Source organism: Nicotiana sylvestris, chromosome 11 (genome assembly GCF_000393655.2).
Source record: "Nicotiana sylvestris chromosome 11, ASM39365v2, whole genome shotgun sequence".
NCBI classification, from domain to species: domain Eukaryota; kingdom Viridiplantae; phylum Streptophyta; class Magnoliopsida; order Solanales; family Solanaceae; genus Nicotiana; species Nicotiana sylvestris.
Window position 1 is genome coordinate 124,082,302 of NC_091067.1, and position 23,184 is coordinate 124,105,485.

Sequence of the window (23,184 nt, forward strand, 5' to 3'; positions counted from 1 at the left end):
ATAGTTGTGCTTTATTTGGAAGTTAATGCTAAATAATTTTTGTGTCAATGTGAGTAGTTACATAAATTTGCCAATGCACCAAACCATGGAAAACAGTAGTCTAACCAAAACAAGTCGAGTAAGCTAGATCATCCATGAAGCTTTCTATATATTAATATATATTACCCTAATAAGAAAAGAATACTAATACTATAAGCATTTCATAGCATAAACTCTTGTAGTTTAACAAAATAGAAGGGTTTTAAGGCATTAAGTGAAGATAAAACTTAGTGAAAAAAAGGAAAGTGAAATGTAGTGTTTTATTTATTGAGAATAAGCTTTTTAGAGGGCATTGTGGTAATATCACTTGAAGCAAGATTTGATATAAAGAAAGCAAGATGTTTAGGTACGTAGCTTTAAATTAAGTCCAACCTTGGTGATAAGCATCTCACAACAGTAGAAAACAAAGCCGAAAGCCAGAAGGCAAATATTCCATTCCAAAGCATACTTTAAAAGAGAACAAGGAAATCAATGACTACTCCTAAGCAAATGGAGCAACAAGTTGTAAAGATGAAGAACTCAGGGATCATAAGCTACAGCGGGAGTCCAATGATCGACGACAGAGAGGAAGAAATGACAAGATCAGCATTATCTGCATTTCGTGCAAAAGAAGAAGAGATTGAAAAGAAGAGAAAAGAAGTATCTGATAAGGTCCAAGCTCAATTAGGCCGCGTTGAGGAAGAAACTAAGCGTTTAGCTGAAATACGCGAGGTAAGGTTTACAACTTTTTGCTGTAACACCCACTCAATCCACCACAATTATGACACTCAACTTGTAAAACCAGATTTTTTTTTTCTCCTTTTAATTAGTAGTAGTACTGAAAATCATTTACTAGTACTATGTGTCTATGTTACAATATGTTTATTGTCATATATTAATGTTTTCTTGACAATAGACAATTTTATTTTGTTGCATTTTTCATGGGAAATCTGGTAGAAGCTTGAATCATTTGTTGATCCAGCTGGGAAGGAAGTTACAATAGTGAGGAAGAAGATTGACTTAGTCAACCGTGAATTAAAGCCGTTGGGACAGAGCTGCCAGAGAAAGGTAAAACATTAGACTATACCTTTTTTTTTTTAACTTTAGGAAAATTAACTATAGTTACTTTACTAAAAGACAAGGGGACAGACAGACAGACAGTTGGTTCATAGCCGTTGGTAGACTAAAAAAAGGCTTTGGATTCTGTTTTTGTATAGGATCCATAAGAGTTTCTCTCACGTACACACAATATTCATTTATGACCAGAAGCGGACCCAAGCATTTGCAGTGATGGGACAGAACTGCTTAATTAGTACCCCTAAAAGACTTTTATTATTTAGGGTATTAAAATTAATTATATAATCATTTTCAAGGTACATATATATATGTATACAAAATTTCTGTCTAAATTTATAGTATCCCGTAACTCCTCAATATTATTATATGTAGATCTGCCTTAGTTTAGGACCACCAATAGTATTAAGTATTTGAGAACAACAATACAATAACAACAACAACGATCCAGTATAATCCCACAAGTGGGGTCTGGGGAGGGTAATATGTACGCAGACCTTACCCCTATCCCGAAGAGTAGAGAGGCTGTTTCCAGGAGACCCTCGACTCAAAAAAAGCAACAGGAGCTGATATATTAGTACCATAAAAATGCATAATAAAATAACAGCAATATAAGAGATATGAAATACAGAATACGAAATATCTACTTATTAGGGTTACGCTAGTGGCGGAGCCAAAATTTTCATCAAGGGGTTTCAAAATATAAATAATTAGCTATATTGAAAAGTCAAGGGGAGTCAACGTATAGTAAATATATATAAAATTTAAAAAAAAATTATCTAGCAATATAATGTAATTTTTCGACGAACCCCTTGGTTCAATGTGGCTCCGCCACTGGGGTTACCTCGAGACAAAGGCAAATCCAGGATATTAAGTCGGTAGTTGAGAATGAGTTTAATCTTATACATTTTAATATCTTTTTATTGTGCATATACGTACTTCTGCCTGAACATCCAATATAATGGTTTAAAAAAAATATTAGTGTGGGGTTGGTGTCTGAAATAGTAAGATGAAATTAATTACTGAATCATGGAATTATAATCTTTATTGACAGGAAAAGGAATACAAGGAAGCCCTTGATGCATTCAATACAAAAAGCAAGGAAAAAGCTCAGCTTCTTACCAAATTAATGGAGGTAATTAGCTTTTGTTTCTTGTCTCATTAAACTAACACTATCATATTTGTAAGTGTATATGTTTGTATTTTTGTAGTTTTAATATATTTCCCTTTTTTCTTGAAAAAAATGTACAGTTGGTAAGTGAAAGTGAAAAACTGAGGATGAAGAAACTGGAGGAGCTGAACAAACATATAGAATCCCTGCGCTAAGCCATGCTAATACTACTCTTTAACCAAGAATTTCTTGAATTGAATTGAAATTGTCACATTGGACTTTTAGTTTGTTACATTCCATGTTTCTTACTTTTGAATCTCATTGGTTTTGTTATTTTTTATTTTTGGTTTTAAGTTTGACAAGTCAGGTCTAATTAACATCCGTAAAAAGATCATGATGTTTGTATTTCTATGAATTCAGATGTAAATTGTGGAGTTGTGTCGTTTGTATGATCATATAATATGACTATATTGAACTGATATTTTTCACTCTTCGAATAGTATTTAGGTTTCTGTTTAATAATGTGTCATCATTAATATATATTGATGATACAATTCTGGAAATCTACTCATCTTTTTTGTTGGTTTCTTGCACTCAAATATGTATTTATCTTTCTGTTAGTGTAATAATAGCCAGACCGCAAATATAGAAAGATCATAAGCAAATCCTAAGAGCACATAAATAGATAAGCAGGCAGCTTCATCTTTTATTGCTAAGTTAACTCTTACAGAAGAAAAAAAAACAAATACATAAGACATGCACTTAGGCCGCACCAACTAGTGATATTATCCGTTTTAGGCTTAGGCTTGCATGTAACGCACATCTCTGATGTCTAAGGCTTGCGTCCTTATACCTAATATCTCTCCCGTATTTTGTTGATGTGAGAACTCCAAGAATCATTGCCTCAGTTACTGAACTCCAACCACAATGACTCACAAAGCCTCCAATACTTGAATGTATTAGTACATTAGTGTGATATTATCTCACAAAACATGAAGATTTCTCTATGCGTCTAAGTAGCCTATCTTTGTCTGTGATGCCAATTTGAAAAATTGGACATAAATTGGACAAGCTTCAAAAAGGAAATTCCATATCAGGATTGATTGCAAAGTGCACCATGTAATCTGTGTTTACTGCACTAGTACTTAATAAAGAAGAGCTTAACTTGTATACTCTGAAAGTGTAACAAAATCTTTACACTAAAAGATAACTACAATCAATGTCCATAAAGAGTTCGATAATATTCTGAAAAATAATGTAGGTTACCTGCTAAAATACTGAGGCTATTATTCTTGGAGTTCCTATCATAAGCAATGTCTATGTAGTATATCCACTTGAAGGGAGCCTTGGCGTAACCGGTAAAGTTGTTGTCATGTGACCACAAGATCACGGGTTCGAGCTGTGGAAACAGCCTCTTGCAGAAATGCAGGGTAAGACTACATACAATAGACCCTTGTGGTTTGCTTTTCCTCGAACCCCGCACATAGCGAGAGCTAAGTACACCGGTGTCACGACCCAAACCGATGGGCCGCGATGGGCGCCTGAGTCTTACCTGTCAAACACCCCTAAGCATGCGTCTAAAATATGAACCTGAATAACATCTGCTGCATTACAAAATTAACCTACGTGAAAGAAGCCTGCCATCAAGGAATATGTACGTATACAGGCAAAATACAGTGGGCGAGCCGGCAAGGCTGCTATAGACAACTATACATCAAAAACTGAAAGCTGACAAGGCCACATACAACCCAACTAGACATACTGTCTACAGACCTCTAACAGAAACATAGTTGTACAAAGACGGGACTGAGCCACGTCATACTCATATACATATATATGTACAAACTTATCGTACCAATATCAAAAGCAGCTCTGGATCAAATGGAGCACGCCAACTCTCGCTGATCAGGGATCCTAAGAATGGGGACCGTCAGCTTGCCTACCTGCACCTGCGGGCATGAAACGCAGGCCCCGTGAAATAGGGCGTCAGTACGAAAAATGTACTAAGTATGTAAGACATGGAAATTAGTACGTAAAAGACATAGATGGAACATGGAATACTGAAACACATTTTTAAATTTGAATAACTTTGTAAATACTGAAACGTTTATAATGTCATGCACGTGCGTGTAAATGTCATGCCATGCATAGTGTACATAATATCATCAAGCCACTGGGGGCATCCCATCATATCATCTCGGCCACTGTGGGCAATATCATCAACATATACCAGCTGATCAGGTGGTGGTGCGTATATAATGCCATAACCTTTTCCATATCCCATATACATATATATACATACATATATACGCGTATATAATGCCGTTTGAATACATACATATATACGCGTATATAACGCCGTTTGAATCATATTTTAGCCACTGTGGGCAATATCATCATCATATACCAACTGATCAGGTAGTGATGCGTATATAACGCCGTAACCTTTTCCCATATCCCATATACATATATTTACATATATACGCGTATATAACACCAACTGGTTATGGGTCAATGCACATGTACGAAATGCATGAAAAATACGTAATAATCTCAATATTCCTTCCGGATAAATTTTTCCAACTGCGTTTTATTTTGAGACTCATGAACAGAAGAAAATAATAATTCTCATGGGGAATCAAGAATATAGACACCCCTACTATTTCTATGAATATAATAATTTATAGAAATCGTGTATTTGCTCGTTTCTTTCGTATAATCTAGACCATGCCAAAAGAAAGAAGGGAGGGCCTTAACATACCTGGAATAGGGAAAACTCTATATAATATTCTTGGCGAAGATTGCACCGTACTCTTTTAGAATCGCAAAATTTTACGTTGCTATTATTTCAACAAATTTGCATTGGAAGTTCTTCAGAATCGAATTTGGCTTCTTCTCCAAACTTATTTGAACTTGAGAAGGAAATTATTTTGCTCCAACATATTTGAATTTTTAAGAAACAGTTTCTGTTCTTTAGCGTTTTTGAAACTAAGAAGGGATTGAATTACTATCTAATGTATATGAAATTTGACTAAGAACCAATTGATTTTCACGTTTCATGCTAAGCACATATGACTCTTAGTCATATGCTTAAATTGTGGTACACTGCCACGTTTCTTTGTGGATATAATTAAGTAACTTTTATCCACTTATTAGTTAATCGGGAAATGTTTCGTTACCTGGTAATTAATTTATTACCCGCATAATTTAAGAATTATCACAAATTACTTAAAATTCTATTTATTTTCAAAATACTTCATATATATTTTATATATTACACTACCGTGGTCATATGGTACTTTGTATGGTACTAGTTTATAATTATCGGGTATTATTACTTGATCCGTATTTTATCCCAACTTGGCCATTTTCAACGAAACTCATTTTCTCTAATTCGTGCATCCTTTATCCTTCATGGCACTTATTTATTGCTTGTTAATACGTTAACGTCAAGATGATCTCATCCCCGATTCTACGTCAGTTGACCGAAGACAAAACTTTTAACGTACGAAAATGCGAGATGTAACATCCTTCCCCCCTTAGAAATATTCGTCCTCGAATGTTCCACTCTCCGTGATCCATATAACTTTGGCAAGGTCGCCTTTTGTAACAATACTACTACCAACTCTCCCCGTAGAAGCTTAATAATTCAACGACACACAGGACAACGACAATAATCAATAGAAGAATTTATACACGCACCTTGAGGTTATGACGTCTCAGTTAGACCCTTCTCTGGAAGAGGAAATAGGTAGGGATATCTAGACTTCATGTCTTCCTCGGCCTCCCAAGTCATTTCTTCTACATTGTTGTTCCTCCAAAGCACTTTCACGGAGGCTACTTCCTTATTTCGCAGCTTGCGGATTTGTCGGTCTCGTATGGCAACCGGAATTTTCTCGTATGACAAGTCCTCTGTAATCTGTACATCATTCGTGGGCACTACTCGGGTAGGATTGCCAATGCACTTTCGTAACATAGATACGTGAAAAACTGGATGGACAGACTCCAATTCCAAGGGCAATTCTAACTCATAAGCTACTCGGCCCACTCTCCGAATAATCCTATAAGGCCCAATATACTGTGGGCTAAGTTTACCCTTTTTTCCAAATCTCATCACACCCTTCATAGGCGACACCTTCAAGAATACCCAGTCATCAGCCCCGAACTCTAAATCTCGATGTCGCACATCTGAATATGACTTCTGACGACTCTGAGCTGTCAATAGTCGATCCTGGATAAACTTTACTTTTTCTATGGCTTGCTGAACCAGGTCTGGCCCGTGTAATCCAGATTCTCCAACGTCGAACCACCCTATAGGTGACCTACACTTTCGTCCGTAAAGAGCTTCATATGGAGCCATCTGAATGCTGGAATGGTAGCTATTATTATATGCGAACTCAATAAACGGCAGATAACCATCCCAGCTACCTTTGAAGTCTATTACACAAGCTCGCAACATATCCTCCAATGTTTGAATAGTACGCTCAGCCTGTCCGTCTGTCTGGGGATGAAATGATGTACTAAGACTTACTTGAGTCCCCAATCCCTTTTGGAAGGACCTCCAAAAGTTAGCTGTAAATTGAGCTCCTCTATCTGAGATAATAGATACAGGTACACCATGCAGTCATACTATCTCCTTAATATAAAGCCTCGCATAATCTTCTAAGGAATACGTAGTTCTAACGGGCAGAAAATGGGCTGACTTTGTGAGCCTATCAATGATCACCCATATTGAATCGAACTTACACTGGGTACGAGGTAAGCCTATGATGAAGTCCATATTGATTATTTCCCATTTCCAAGTGAGAATCTCCATAACCTGCAATAATCCACAGGGTTTTTGATGCTCGATCTTAACCTGCTGACAGTTAGGGCACTGAGCAACAAATTCTGCTATATCCTTTTTCATTCCGTCCCACCAATATATTTCCCTGATGTCATGATACATCTTTGTCGTTCCTGGATGGATAGAATAACGGGAATAGTGAGTTTCTCCCATAACCTGCCGACGCAACCCTGCAACATTAGGCACACATAATCGCCCTTGATATCTGAGGACCCCATCTTCGGTAATTACAAACGGTGTCTTCTCCTTCTGAAGAGTGGTATCTCTATAATGAATTAGCACGTGATCCTCGTACTGGCGTTCCTTCACTTCAGTTACTAAAGATGATGTTGCCGTATCCTAAAGAGTAATTCCAATGTTACCTGAGTCCAGTAACTGAACTCTAAGACTAGCTAGCTGATGAATCTCATGGGCTGTTCCCCTCTTTCCTGGATGCAAATACGACAAGCTACCCATAGATCTACGGCTGAGAGCATCGGCAACTACGTTTGCCTTCCCCGGATGGTATAAAATATTAACGTCATAGTCTTTAAGTAGCTCCAACCATCTCCTTTGACGAAGATTCAATTCCCTTTGCTTGAAGATGTACTGGAGGCTCTTATGATCCGTATAGATATCAATATGAATGCCATACAAGTAGTGCCTCCACATCTTTAGTGCATGAATCATCGCAGCTAACTCTAAATCGTGGGTCGGGTAGTACTTCTCGTGCCTTCTTAGTTATCTAGAAGCATATGCCACAACCTTACCATACTGCATCAGCACACAACCCAATCCAACGCCTGAAGCATCGCAATAGATAACATAACCATCGGTCCCTTCTGGAAGCGTTAGAACTGGTGCTGAAGTTAACATGTCCTTTAATGCATGGAAACTCCGTTCAAAAGCATCAATCCATTGAAACTTTGCTCCCTTCTGAGTCAACTTTGTTAAAGGTGCTGAAAGGGAAGGAAATCCTTCCACAAATCTCCTGTAATATCCTGCCAACCCAAGAAAACTACGAACCTTTGTTGGTGTTGTAGGCTTAGGCCAAGTCTTTACTGCCTCAATCTTTTGTGTATCCACCAGGATGCCTTCACCCGAAATGATATGCCCAAGGGAAGTTACAGAGTTCAACCGGAATTCATACTTAGAAAATTTTGCATACAACTTCCTTTCTTGTAGAACTCTGAGCACTGTACGCAGATGACCAGCATGCTCATCCTATGAATGAGAATATACCAATATATCATCAATAAATACAATTACAAACAGATCTAAGAAAGGCCTGAACACACGGTTCATCAAATCCATGAATACTGCTGGGGCATTGGTCAGACCGAACGACATAACCCGAAACTCAAAATGCCTATATATAGTCCTGAATGCTGTCTTCGGAATATCTTCATCCTTAACCCTTACTTGATGGTACCCGACTATCTTTGAAAACCACTTGGCACTTTGCAACTGATCAAATAAGTCGTTAATCCTCAGGAGCGGGTACTTATTCTTGATCGTCACCTTATTCAGTTGCCTATAATCAATACACATTCTTAAGGAACCATTTTTCTTCCTTACAAACAACACAGGTGCTCCCCACGGTGACGTACTAGGTCTGATATAACCTTTTTCAAGCAAGTCCTTTAGTTGTTCTTTCAACTCTTTCAGCTCTGCGGGGGCCATTCTATAGGGAGGAATAGATATTGGGTGAGTATCTGGTAGTAGGTCAATAGAAAACTCAATTTCTCGCTCTGGCGGAAGACCCGGAAGTTCATCATGGAAGGTATCTGGAAACTCATTTACCACAGGGATGAACTGAATGGTTGGTGACTCTACTTCTATATCCTGAACTCGAACTAAGTGATAAATACAGCCCTTTCTGATCATCTTCCTTGCCTTGAGATAGGAAATAAATCTACCTCTCGGCGATGCCGTGTTACCTTTCCACTCCAAAATAGGCTCCCCCGGAAATTGAAATCGGACTATCTTCGATCTACAATCAACATTGGCATGACAAGAAGCCAACCAATCCATACCCATTATAACATCAAATTCTACCATATCTAACTCGATTAAGTCTGCTACGGTAGGTCGACCATGAACTATTATTATACAACCCCTATATACCTGTTTAGCTATCACCGAGTCACCAACAGGTGTAGAGACCTCAAAAGGTTTAACCAATTCAGGTTTTATTTCAAACTTACTAGCAATCAACGGAGTAACATATGATAAGGTGGAACCTGAATCAATTAGTGCATATACATCATATGAGGAGACTGATAATATACCTGTAACAACATCCGGCGATGACTCTTGGTCCTGTCGTCCTGCCAATGCATAACTGCAGTTCTGAGGGCTGCTCGAGCTAGATGCTCTGCCTCTGCCTCTACCACGACTCATTGGTGCTTGGGGACTTTGCTTAGGGGGGCGTACTGATGATGAAGATCCAGCCACAGATCCCGTTGGCTGAGCTATGCTTGCATCACCTCTCATCGAACAATCCCTCATAATGTGGACCGGATAACCATAAGTATAACAAACATCTAGTCCCATACGACACTTCCCGGTATGCTGCTTACCACATTGAGTACATCGTGGCAAGGGTGCCTCATCTGATTTGACTCACCCCTATACTGAGAACCTGAGGCCCTAAAATTCTGACCAGGCCTTGAATATGTAGAACGATCAAATCTCTTTCCTCCAAACTGAGGGGCGCGCTAGCCGAGGGCTGGGATGGATATCTCAAGTACTGCTGCCTCTAACCATCTCGAAACTCACCAGAAGGACCCAAAGACCTCGCTCTTTTTTTCTAGGCCTTATCATGCTCACGATCGGCCCTCTGTTTCTGTTTACGCTCCTCTACACCCTGAGCGTACGCCTGAATACGAGAAATATCCATGTATGGATGAAGTGAAACCGACATACAATCGTTAAGCAAGTAAGGCTCTAATCCCATCACGAACCGGTGAATCCGATCCTCCATCTTAGATACAATAGTGGGAGCATACCTAGACAACGAATAAAACTGAAGGCAGTACTCCCAAACACTCATGTTTCCCTGCCGAAGGGTCAAGAACCTATCAACTCTGGCTCGCCTAAGCTCTGGTGGCAGATAATGACGAAGAAAAGCTTCTGTAAACTCCTGCCATACCGCTGGAGGGGTATTCTCACCTCTGAACAATTCCCAAGATTCGTACCAATTAACTGCAATATCTCGGAGTCTATAAGAAGCTAGCTCAATTGACTCAGTCTCAGTGGCCTTCATTACCCGTAACGTCCTCTGTACTCTATCAATAAATACCTGAGGGTCCTCTTTCGGGTATGCTCCAGTGAATACCCTCGCGCTCACGGACCTATCTGCGTGACCAATACATGCTTCCTGATGCCGAGCCTGTGCGGCTACTAATCGGGTCAATAACTGAATAACATCTCTCATCTCCTGACCCTGCGTATCCTGCTGAGGTGCTGAATGTATAGGGGAAGGCTGGAGCTGGTGCCCTTCGGAACCCTTCTGGAAAAGGCGGGGTATGTGAAGTTTGAGATGGAACCTCACCATGAGATTCTCCCTGAGCCCTAGTAACTCGTGGTGCTCGACTAGTAGTCTCACTAGCCACGGACTTTCCCTTCTGGGAGGCCGTACTCTTTGGAGGCATTGCTAAAAATATAACGTATCGTTAGGAACAAGAATTCTTGTATTGCACGATCTTGAGATAAAAAGAGAGGATAACATCCTATATGTCCTGTAGCCTCCTGTTTATAAGTGTGGTGCACGACACACCCATAAACAAGACTCTACTAGACACGGTCTGTAGACAACCCTAGGACAGAACTGCTCTGATACCACTTTTGTCACGACCCAAACCGATGGGTCGCGACGGGCGCCTGAGTCTTACTTTTCAAACACCCTAAGCATGCGTCTAAAATATGAACCTGAATAACATCTGCTGCATTACAAAATTAACCTACGTGAAAGAAGCCTGCCATCAAGGAATATGTACGTATACAGGCAAAATACAGTGGGCGAGCCGGCAAGGCTGCTATAGACAACTATACATCAAAAACTGAAAGCTGACAAGGCCACATACAACCCAACTAGACATACTGTCTACAGACCTCTAACAGAAACATAGTTGTACAAAGACGGGACTGAGCCACGTCATACTCATATACATATATATGTACAAACTTATCGTACCAATATCAAAAGCAGCTCTGGATCAAATGGAGCACGCCAACTCTCGCTGATCAGGGATCCTAAGAATGGGGACCGTCAGCTTGCCTACCTGCACCTGCGGGCATGAAACGCAGGCCCCGTGAAATAGGGCGTCAGTACGAAAAATGTACTGAGTATGTAAGACATGGAAATTAGTACGTAAAAGACATAGATGAAACATGGAATACTGAAACACATTTTTAAATTTGAATAACTTTGTAAATACTGAAACGTTTATAATGTCATGCACGTGCGTGTAAATGTCATGCCATGCATAGTGTACATAATATCATCAAGCCACTGGGGGCATCCCATCATATCATCTCGGCCACTGTGGGCAATATCATCAACATATACCAGCTGATCAGGTGGTGGTGCGTATATAACGTCATAACCTTTTCCATATCCCATATACATATATATACATACATATATATGTGTATATAACACCGATTGAATACATACATATATACGCGTATATAACGCCGTTTGAATCATATTTTAGCCACTGTGGGCAATATCATCATCATATAACAACTGATCAGGTGGTGATGCGTATATAACGCCGTAACCTTTTCCCATATCCCATATACATATATATGTGTATATAACTCCATCTGGTCATGAGTCAATGCACATGTACGAATTCATGAAAAATACGTAATAATCTCAATATTCCTTCCTGATAAATTTTTCCAACTGCGTATTATTTTGAGACCCATGAATAGAAGAAAATAATAATTCTCATGGGGAATCAAGAATATAGACACCCCTACTATTTCTATGAATAGAATAATTTATAGAAATTGTGTATTTGCTCGTTTCTTTCATATAATCTAGACCATGCCAAAAGAAAGAAGGAAGGGCCTTAACATACCTCGAATAGGGAAAAATCTATATAATATTCTTGGCGAAGATTGCACCGTACTCTTTTAGAATCGCAAAATTTTACGTTGCTATTATTTCAACAAATTTGCATTGGAAGTTCTTCAGAATCGAATTTGGCTTCTGCTCCAAACTTATTTGAACTTGAGAAGGAAATTATTTTGCTCCAACATATTTGAATTTTTAAGAAACAGTTTCTGTTCTTTAGCGTTTTTGAAACTAAGAAGGGATTGAATTACTATCTAATGTATATGAAATTTGACTAAGACCCAATTGATTTACACGTTTCATGCTAAGCACATATGACTCTTAGTCATATGCTTAGTAATATGCTTAAATTGTGGTACACTGCCACATTCTTTGTGGATATAATTAATTAACTTTTATCCACTTATTAGTTAACCGGAAAATATTTCGTTACCTGGTAATTAATTTATTACCCGCATAATTTAAGAATTATCAGAAATTACTTAAAATTCTATTTATTTTCAAAATACTTCATATATATTTTATACATTACACTACCGTGGTCATATGGTACTTTGCATGATACTAGTTTATAATTATCGGGTATTATTACTGGATCCGTATTTTATCCCAACTTGGCCATTTTCAACGAAACTCATTTTCTCTAATTCGTGCATCCTTTATCCTTCATGGCACTTATTTATTACTTATTAATACGTTAACGTCAAGATGATCTCATCCCCGATTCTACGTCAGTTGACCGAAGACGAAACTTTTAACGTACGAAAATGCGAGATGTAACAACCGGGCTGCCTTTTGGCCCTGCTAAAATAGATTAAAAGACACTAATGTAAACATTCTATAATTTGTCTTTGCATTGTATACGGTCGAGACCGTGCTTATCTATTGCATGACATAACAGGGCTGAAACGTGATGGATTGAAGATCGACACCGGGTCCCTCGAACCAAGGTACGAGGTTAGAACATACGTCTTCAAGATCATCGGGTCCGTGACTCCGGAACCAACCCCGACTCCAAATGAGCCCGAGGAAACATTGTCGGATCGAATAAAGGAAGGGCAAAATATCCATAACGGGGCGGATATCACAGAGAAAATCTCGGCACGTATCAATAAGAAACCGACTAATTAGCAAATCATGAGATGTTTTACCTTAAATAGAGTTGTACTTAATATAGGACTCCCCTACTATATAAAGGGGGTCTTATTATTCATAAAAAGGATTGTAACATTCACTTAGAAGCAATACACTATTATTTTCTCTTTAAAGCTCTATTCCAACTGTGTCTTGATACTGTGATCGAAGTACACACTGTTCAAGGGGAACTTTTCTCCCAAGGTTGTTATTGTCTAACTCCTATGATTTGAACTTACTTTATCATACCTTATTTGCAATTTCAATTTAACTTGTTACTTTGTGTCAATTTAATCCACGTATCCTTAAAATCACTTATAAATTCAATTGTTATCCAATTTTGAGGGTAAACAGTTTGGCGCCCACCATGGGGCTAAGGATAATAGTGGTTATTTGATACAAATTTCCATAATACACACTATTTACACTTGTTCTTTAGAGTGTCTCTAATTTCAGGATCAAAATGTCGAACTTTCAATCAACACCCCTATAAGTTGACAATAATTTTGGCCACCAAGACGAAAATGATAACGTAGCACCAGGGAACAACGTGCCCCAGTCGATCTCGATGGAGTCCTGACCGCAGATCCAAGCAACGTCAGTTCACATGTGGCCATCAATGCAAATTTTCCCACCGATCCTGAGGACAGCGTCCACAGAGATGTTCAAACGGCCGCTCAAAGCACACATGGTGGCGAAGATGGTGGAATCAACTTGCAGGTGTCATCCACCAAGTAGGATTGAGCTCGAGCCATCCCAGGAAGTTATTCATAGAGTTGAATAGGCCTCAAAGAGATCGAATTAATAAGGAATCATGGACCAATCCGGTAATCATGAAGATGCTCAAGGAACTAACAAAAATGATTGAGTTGGGAGAGAAGAAGATAGAGGAAAACGACAAGAAGGTGGAAACCTACAATTCCAGGGTCGATCAAATCCTAGGAGTGTCGCCGATATTGAAAGGCCTGAACTCCCAAAAGGTCATGCAGAAACCTTTTCCCCTAAGCGCAGCTCCCAAGCCGATCCTTAAGAAGTTCCGCATGCCCGAGATTCCTAAATACAATGGAGCGACCGACCCGAATGAGCATGTTACCTCTAACACATCAAAGGGAATGATTTGGAGGATGATTAGATCGAATCTGTCTTGCTTAAGAAATTCGGAGAGACCTTGTCGAAGGGAGCTATGATACGGTATCACAATTTACAATCTAATTCTATTGACTCATTTATTATGCTTGTAGACTCTTTCGTGAAGGCACACACCGGGGCTATCAAGGTCGAGACCAAGAAGTCGGACAATTTGAAAGTAAGGCAGAAGGACAATGAAATGCTTAGAGAGTTCGTGTCCCAATTCCAAATGGAACAGATGGACTTGTCGTCGGTCACTGATGATTGGGCCGTTCAAGCCTTCACCCAAGGACTCAGTGTTCGAAGCTTGGTGGCTTCACAGTAGTTGAAGCAGATTCTAATAGAGTACCCGGTTGTTACTTGGGCCGATGTGCATAACCGGTATCAATCAAAGATCAGGGTCGAAAATGACCAACTTGGGGCTCCTTCGGGGTCCGTTTATCCTGCCAAATCCGTTGACAAAATCAAGAGAGATATTGACCGTGAACTGAGGTCAATAGAGATCGTTACCAGCCATATAACGGAGAATGAAGAAGCAGTAGGTCGGGGAGAAGTTCTATGCGAAATGACAGGAGAAGTGATCGAGGTCAGAGAACTCGAGGACTTATGAGCAAGAACGACTTCGACAGGCCTATCAGACCTAAAGAAGCACCAAGGTTATCGGAGTATAACTTTAATGTTGATGTGGCTGACATCGTATCGGCTATCAGACACATCAAATATACCAAATGACATCGACCTTTACAATCCGATCCAACCTAAAAGGATCCTAACCAGATGTGCAAATAAGATGGCACTCATGGCCACATGACAGGGGATTGCCGACAATTGAGAGAGGAAGTAGCCCGATTGTTCAACAACGGACACCTTCGAGAATTTCTAAGCGATCGAGCTAAGAATTATTTCAGAAATAGGGATTTTAACAAACAGACCGAACTAGAAGAACCTCAACACGTCATTAACATGATTATCAGTGGAGTCGATGTCCCTCAAGGGCCAATACTGAAGCGCACCAAAGTTTCCATCACAAGGGAAAAACGGACTCGAAATTACATGCCGGAAGGAACCTTGTCTTTTAGTGACGAGGACGCAAAGGGGATCATGCAACCTCACAACGACGTTGTAGTAATGTATATACTCCCAAATAAATCTCGAGTTACATGTGTGTTAATTGATCCAGGTAGTTTGGCCAACATCATCCGGTCGAGAGTCGTAAAATAGCTCGGTCTACAAGATCAAACCGTGCCCGCGGTCCAAGTTCTGAACCTATTCAACATGGCATCTGAAACCACTAAGAGGGAAATAATATTACCAGTCAATGCCACCGGGACCATCCAGGAGGCCAAGTTTTATATGATCAAAGGTGACATGAGGTACAACGCTCTGTTCAGGAGGCCATGGATCCAACACATGAGGGTAGTGCCCTTGGATCTTTACCAAGTGTTAAAATTCCCAACACCGAGAGGGGTTAAGATAATCTACTGAGAACACCGGCCACAAAAGAGATGTTTGCAGTTGATGAAGTGATTCCGATATCAACACTTGAAATGTCAAAGGAACCAAGTTCCGGGGTAAAGCAAGATGTCAAATAGCAATCACCGATACTGACCACGACCTAACCAAACAAGCAAGGGACTGACGAAGACAATGATTACAAGGTTCCTCGATCTTTTATAGCCTGAAGACTCTGATGCTACTAAATCAACTGTCGAAGAGCTGGAACAGGTCATATTGATCGAGCACTTACCCGATCGGAAGGTATACCTAAGCACCGGGTTAACTCCTAAGCTCAGGAAAAAGCTCATTCAATTTCTGATTGCTAACATAGATTGTTTTGCTTGGTCCTATCTTGATGTGATAGGGATCCCACCGGATATAACCACTCACAAGCTAAGCCTGGACTTAAAATTTCATCCGGTCAAGCAAAAAATAAGGCCCCAGTCCGAGGTCAAGCATTCTTTCATCAAGGATGATGGATCTAAACTCCTTAAAATAGGTTCTATCTAGGAAGTTAAATACCCGAATTGGTTAACAACTATACTTCTATTTGGCAATATCAGAAATAACGGTAAGTGGAGTCCTGGTCTGAGAAGAACAAGGTACAAAACTTCCAATTTACTATGTTAGCAGGACCCTAGATAAGGCTGAGACTAGGTACCCTTACCTGGAAAACTGGCACTCGCTTTGCTAAGTGCCTCTAGGAAACTAAAACCGTATTTTCAGTGCCACCCTATATGCATTGTGACAACTTACCCATTGCCAAATATTATGCATAAACCCAAACTCTCCGGGAAATTGGCCAAATGGGCCGTGGAAATCAATGGGTATGATATTGAGTACCGACCTTGGACAACCATCAAATCTCAAATTTTGGCAGATTTTGTGGCTGACTTTACGCCAGCCCTAATACCCGAGGCCGAACGAGAGTTGTTGGTAAACTCGAGGATGTCCTTAGGAATCTGGAACCTCTTTACAAACGGTGCCTCAAACGCAAAAGGGTCCGGACTCGGCATCGTGTTGAAGCCACCAACGGGCAATGTAGTTAGACAATCTATTTTAGGACTATAAAATTAACTAACAATGAGGCCGAATATGAGTCCATGATTGTAAGTATTGAACTACCCAAAAGCTTGGGGGAAGAGGTGATCGAAGCTAAGTATGATTCCCTCCTCATCGTAAACCAAGTTAATGGAGCATTCGAGGTCAGAGAAGAACGAGAGAAAATGTACCTGGATAAGTTGTAGGTAGCATTGCAACGGTCCAAGGAGTGGACATTACACCACGTGCCCTGGGATCAAACCAGTGAAGCTAATGCCCTTGCTAACTTAGGTTCGTCAGTTGAGGACAATGAGTTTAATTTCGGGGCAGTCGTGCAACTCGTGAGATTGATGGTGGAAGAAGGTCACACCAAGATAAACTCTAGAAGCCTGACTTGGGATTGGAGAAACAAATACGTGGAGTATCTGAAGACTGGAAAACTATACTCGAATCCAAAAGAATCGAGGGCCCTGCGTACAAAGGCAGCCCGGTTCAGCTTGTCCGAAGATGGAACCTTGTTCAGGAGAATGTTCAATGGCCTATTGGCAATATGTCTAGGACCGGGAGATACTGACTACGTTCTAAGGGAAATTCACGAAGGCACATGTAGAAATCATTCGGGCACCGAATCATTAGTTCGAAAGGTGATCAGAGCAGGATATTACTAGGTAGATATCAAAAAGGACACTAAGGAATTCATACGGAAATATGATAGGTGCCAATGACATGCTCCGATGATTCACCAACCAAGGGAGTTGCTGCATTCGGTTCTGTCGTCATGACTGTTCATGAAATGGGGAATGGACATTGTTGGTCCCCTTCCATGGGTGCTCGATAAGGCCTAATTTATTTATTTATGACTCACTATTTTTCTTAGTGGGTAGAAGCCCAGGCATACGAGAAGGTCAGGGAGAATGAGGTCATCGATTTCATTTGGTACCACATCATATGTCGATTCGGAATGCCGACCGAGATCGTATGTGACAATGGAAAGCAGTTTATCGGTAGCAAAGTAACCAAATTTCTCGAAGATCACAAGATCAAAAGGATCCTATCAACACCCTACCACCATAGTGGGAACGGACAAGCCGAATCTACCAATAAAACCATACTACAGAATCTTAAAAAGAGATTGACTGACGCCAAAGGGAAATGGAAGGAAATCCTACCCGAAGTCCTATGGGCATATCATACGACCTCGAAGTCTAGTACCGGTGCCACTCTATTCTTATTGATTTATGGCGCCGAAGCTCTAATACCGGTCAAAATTGGAGAACCAAGTATCAGATTCTGATATGCAACAAAGGAATCAAATGACGAGGCCATGAAAAGAGCTTGGGACTATTGGATGAAAGGCGTGAGCCGCCCTTGTTCGGTTGGCTGCCCAAAAGCAACAGATCGAGAGATATTACAACAGAAGGGCCAATCTTCGATACTTCAACATCGGGGACTTAGTGCTAAGAAAGGTCACGCTGAACACCTGAAACCCGAGCGAGGGAAAGTTGGGACCGAAATCATATCATCGAAATCACCGGGAAAGGGTCCTACAAACTCGGAATGATAAACGGCAAACAAATACTGAGCAATTGAAATATAATTCACTTGAAATGATATTATTGCTAAGGTACGACCCCATTGGTTTTCTTTTACTTATATTTTGGACTAATGTTTGCAGGTAACCGACAAGGAGAAGTACAAAATTTTTAGGCCTAAAAGCACGCGTTGCACTCTTTTTCCGTTGAACCGGTTTTGTCCCAAATGGGTTTTCCAGTAAGGTTTTTAATAAGGCAATAGTGGATCGTGCTAACTTAGAATCGAAGACCGATCATAAACCAGTATTGAAGGTCACATTAACAATATCCAAGGCCTCTCTATAATCAATTCTCGAATACTGGGGACATTACCCTTGGATATCGACTTTAGCAAGGAAAGAAACTTCGTAACCGAAAGGTCTCGATCGATAGGATTTATAGTAAGGGACAAACGATCATATGAATCATTCCCGCGTAGATTGCTCGAGCTCTGAAACAAGGCTTGTACACATATGTAATTATGACGCACATGAATTAAAAAAAAGTCTCTTCCTTGCGGATAAGTATCGTTATCTTTTTAATTTTTTGCATTTCTTAAGAAATTCCCTGCTTCCGATCTCCTAAAAGTATTGAGCCCAAGGGCCACCTTAATCCGAGTTTATGTGATCGCTCTCACCCGGGGACTACTGTCCGAAACCAAACTGGGACTATCCGAGTTATCGGAGATCGGGGGCACAAGTCCTTCCAGGCTATGCCCGAATTTTAAAGGCTAAGGTCACCCCCACTCGTGGACTTTCATCATTAGGCAAGCCCGAATAACTCAGGATAATGATATTAAAATGGGGCAACACCCGAACTATAAAATGCTACAGCTATGTAAACACGGCTCAGAGACTTTCGAGGCCCGTAACAAAAACAACAAGGCCTCAAAATTACTTAATCGATTCTAAAATCTACCCTCGATAGATTATGACTTAGAAAAGTCTAAGTGCTTTGGGGAAAAAACTAGCGGTCATACCGAACCCCCACAATGCCTTAAAATGAAATGAAGTTGAAGGCAAGGTTCCCTTGGGCCTCTGAACAGAACCCATCTATTTTATGCTAAGACATTTGGATCTTTGCAAATAAAAGTAAATTAGGCAAAGAGGAAATTTGAAAGTTGTTGAAGGGAAAAAAGCCTTATATTCATAATTAAAAATTCTTTTTACAAGGGCCAAACATCTCGATGGAAATTTTTACAAAGGCCAAACGACCTCAACAAAACTACAAAAAACAAAACATCTATAGGTCTAGTCTTCGTCGGGGGCGACATCATCACCTTCGGGATCTCTGCCTCCCTCAGACTCGCCCAAAACTTCGGACTCCTCATCATCTTCAGGATATGCCAGTTTTGTCATGACCAAAACTAGAGGGCCATGACTAGCACCCGACCATACTTGCCGAGCACCAACGTACATTTTATCTAACCTTGTTTATTATCTTTTAGGGTTGACGAGATCAATATGAATGGTAGACATAGATCATGGACAACCAACAATAAAATATGATGGCATGAACATACATAACATGGGATAACCAGACAATCAAGAAACTACATATAAGGTACGAGCTACCACGCTACCATGAAAGACAATACAACAAAAACCAGCCGACAAGGCATACCAAACTATACATGAGTCGACACTTGTCTATGAGCCTCTAAAAGAACATAAGTGCTGCAACATAGCCGAAACAGGGCCCTGACATACCCGTAATGTCTATAACAAAACTGCATACCAAGACCACGTCAAGTCCGGAGAAGGGATCTCGCCAATTACTGCTGAACTGGACAACCTACTGTGGTGGGGGAGCTGCACCTGCCTGTCTATCAGGGCCTTCAGAACGACATGCAGCGTCTACAAACAAAAGGACGTCAGTACGAATAAAGTACTGAGTATGTAAGGCAGGGAACCATAAATACGAACAATAATATAAGCAGGGATAGAGAATATACAACCTGTAACATGTGAGTACCTCAGAGGGCTACTGACATGAAATGCATGATACATATATATAAATACATAAACTTTTAAATCATACGCCTCTGTGGACATCATCATCATCATATCGTACCCGGCCGTAATAGGCTCGATAAAAAAAACGTACCCGGCCATCATAAGGCTCGGTAGTATCGTACCCGGCCACGTAGAGCTCGGTAAAACCCAACTGATCAGTGGTTGCACAATAGGTGCCGTACCCGGCCGACTATAGCGCGGCTCGGTAGAGTAAAATAAATACATATATATAATGCATGCTCGACTCATGGAATCACATTCTAAACCTTTCGGAGTGACGTAAGGTCGGTATCCTCTGTACACGTTATTAGGACTAACTCTTCACTGTGAACCTTATAAGAATTAGGAAGTACCAACAACATTGATAACATAAGAATAAGAGAATCAACATTAACATCAATCGTTCCATAAGAGGGAAAACAATGTAAGTACTGCTAGCTTCTAAGAGTAGAGTATCTTTGGAAGCTCGTTCATTACATTATGTACAATCGAAGTCGTGCAAAAGAAGGAAAGGGATAGCCTCACATACCTTGTATATACTGCCCCAATTACAAGCTATGCAATTGTCACAACTCCTTAGTCTACAATAAGAGAAATGATACTATCGTTATCATTTAAGCGTCATAACTATTATGTATCGACCACAACCTATTTTACGATGAAACGGACAACACCTCCCCTATATATATGACTTCACACAATTCAAAACAATCACCAAACAGCCCAAACAACATCAATAATAATCATATTGAGCCTCCCAAAACAGTCCACGCACAACCTAATCACTTTATACATACGACGGCCACCGTAGTCGTGTCAAACGACCAGGAAATGCTACGAAGAACTATCAGCACACAACCCTACATATATATATGGTGCTTCTCCACCCCCTTACACCTCCAAAACTCCACAAAACAGTAGTAAACCACACATCCCAACAGCAACACAAAATAGTCCACAAAATAGTCCGCTACAAGTGAATAACTCGAACTCATGGCTTCCGATCACCGTCCCGTGAGTTCTTACATGTATAGAACGAATTACCATGAATTCATAGCAGAAAAAAATGTATGAAAGAGGGCAGTAACTTATCTTACTTGTTGGATAACTCAGCCCTTCCCTTGGTTCTTCAAACTCTAGGTTTTATCTTCAATTAGAACTTGAAAAAGAGGGAAAATCGATTAGGGTTTGTGTAGGATTTTTGGGGAGGAGTTGCAGGGGTTTAAATTGGTTTTGAAGGTCTGAAATAAGGGTGAAATAACTGAGTTTATAATCCCTTAAAATTCCTCTCTTGGCCGACTTTGGGACTTTTACTTTTGTCCTCTCATTTTGGCAAGTAGGTGATGCACCTACTTGTCACCTACCAATCTGCGCAGACTTGCGAAAATACGAATATCTCTATACTTCGAGATCGTATTGACAAACGGTTTAATGCGTTGAAAACAAGACTTATAGATCTTTAATTTGGTGGGTAGATCACCCTGTAATTCCTTGTAAATTGGGAGAAAAGCTTAGAAACATTTGACCTAATGTTTAAGTAAAATTATGAACCTAAGTTGCGACAACGTTTGTCGACTTTTGTTTCATGACTCGTTTGACTTCAAGACTTATGATATGGATATTATATGATTAAAATACCTTAACACATGACCTCTTGAGTGTATTAAGAACCTCTAGGTTTTACCTGAAAATACGAGTTACAACATCCTTGATTCGTTTAACTTCTAATACTTGTTAATCACCCTTATACACCCTTGTATCACTTAAGACCAATAGGATTAACTTCTTATCATCTCAAAGGTAATTCCTTCTTGGATTTATGTTAAGTAATATATGGCATGAACTAACGCGTGTGGATATGGGTTGTAATACCCTTTCCCCCCTTAGGAACATTCGTCCTCGAATGTAAGGGTTCATGGGGAGTCTAAATCATCATGGATTCCGGCCAAGTTTCTCCCATAAATAGAGGACAAACTTGCAAGTAGTTAACTCAATGTATTGCCTTACAAGAGTATGCAAAGCATTATGCATATTTACATTATCTACATATCACCATTTTGTATTAAGGAGGAGTATTCTCAAATTATTGCTTACCTCATAGAGCCGTTTCACCTTCCAATGTATCCTGTCTTCCACCAGCATCCTTGTTATCTTCATTCTGGAATAAGTAAGGGTATTTAGACTTCATCTCCTCTTCTGCTTCCCATGTCATTTCTTCCATATTTTTGTTCCTCCACAATACTTTGACGGAAGCTACATCTTTTGTTCTCAGCTTGCGGACTTGCCGATCTAATATCGCCACTGGCACTTCTTCATATGATAGGTCCTCTGTAACTTGTACATCTTTGATAGGGACGACTCGAGAAGGGTCTCCAATACATTTTCTCAACATAGATACATGGAATACCGGGTGGACAAATTCCAATTCGGATGGCAATTCTAACTCATAAGCAACCTGTCCAATCCGTCGAAGAATTTTATACGGCCCGATATACCTTGGACTCAGCTTACCTTTCTTCCCAAAATGCATAATACCCTTCATTGGTGAGATCCTCAGGAAAACCCAATCACCAACCTCAAACTCCAGATCACGATGTCGGACATCGGAATAAGATTTTTGCCTGCTTTGTGCCGTCCTCAATCGCTCATGTATCACTTTCACCTTCTCAATAGCTTGGTGA

General features: G+C 40.1%; 2 protein-coding genes across 2 annotated transcripts; one reads left to right on the top strand and one right to left on the bottom strand.

The window, feature by feature from the left end:
• Positions 1-402: 402 nt before the first annotated feature.
• Positions 403-2,691, top strand: LOC104244734 (uncharacterized). Its single transcript, XM_009800210.2, has 4 exons — positions 403-750; positions 976-1,086; positions 2,147-2,227; positions 2,344-2,691. Exons 1-4 carry the CDS (start codon positions 511-513, stop codon positions 2,416-2,418), a joined length of 507 nt encoding a protein of 168 aa, XP_009798512.1. The 5' UTR covers positions 403-510; the 3' UTR covers positions 2,419-2,691.
• Positions 2,692-7,769: 5,078 nt separating this feature from the next.
• Positions 7,770-9,539, bottom strand: LOC138881602 (uncharacterized mitochondrial protein AtMg00860-like). Its single transcript, XM_070161839.1, has 2 exons — positions 9,320-9,539; positions 7,770-8,224 (listed from the first exon to the last, which is right to left on the bottom strand). The coding sequence occupies exons 1-2, from the start codon at positions 9,537-9,539 to the stop codon at positions 7,770-7,772; spliced, it is 675 nt and encodes a 224-aa protein (XP_070017940.1).
• Positions 9,540-23,184: the final 13,645 nt, after the last annotated feature.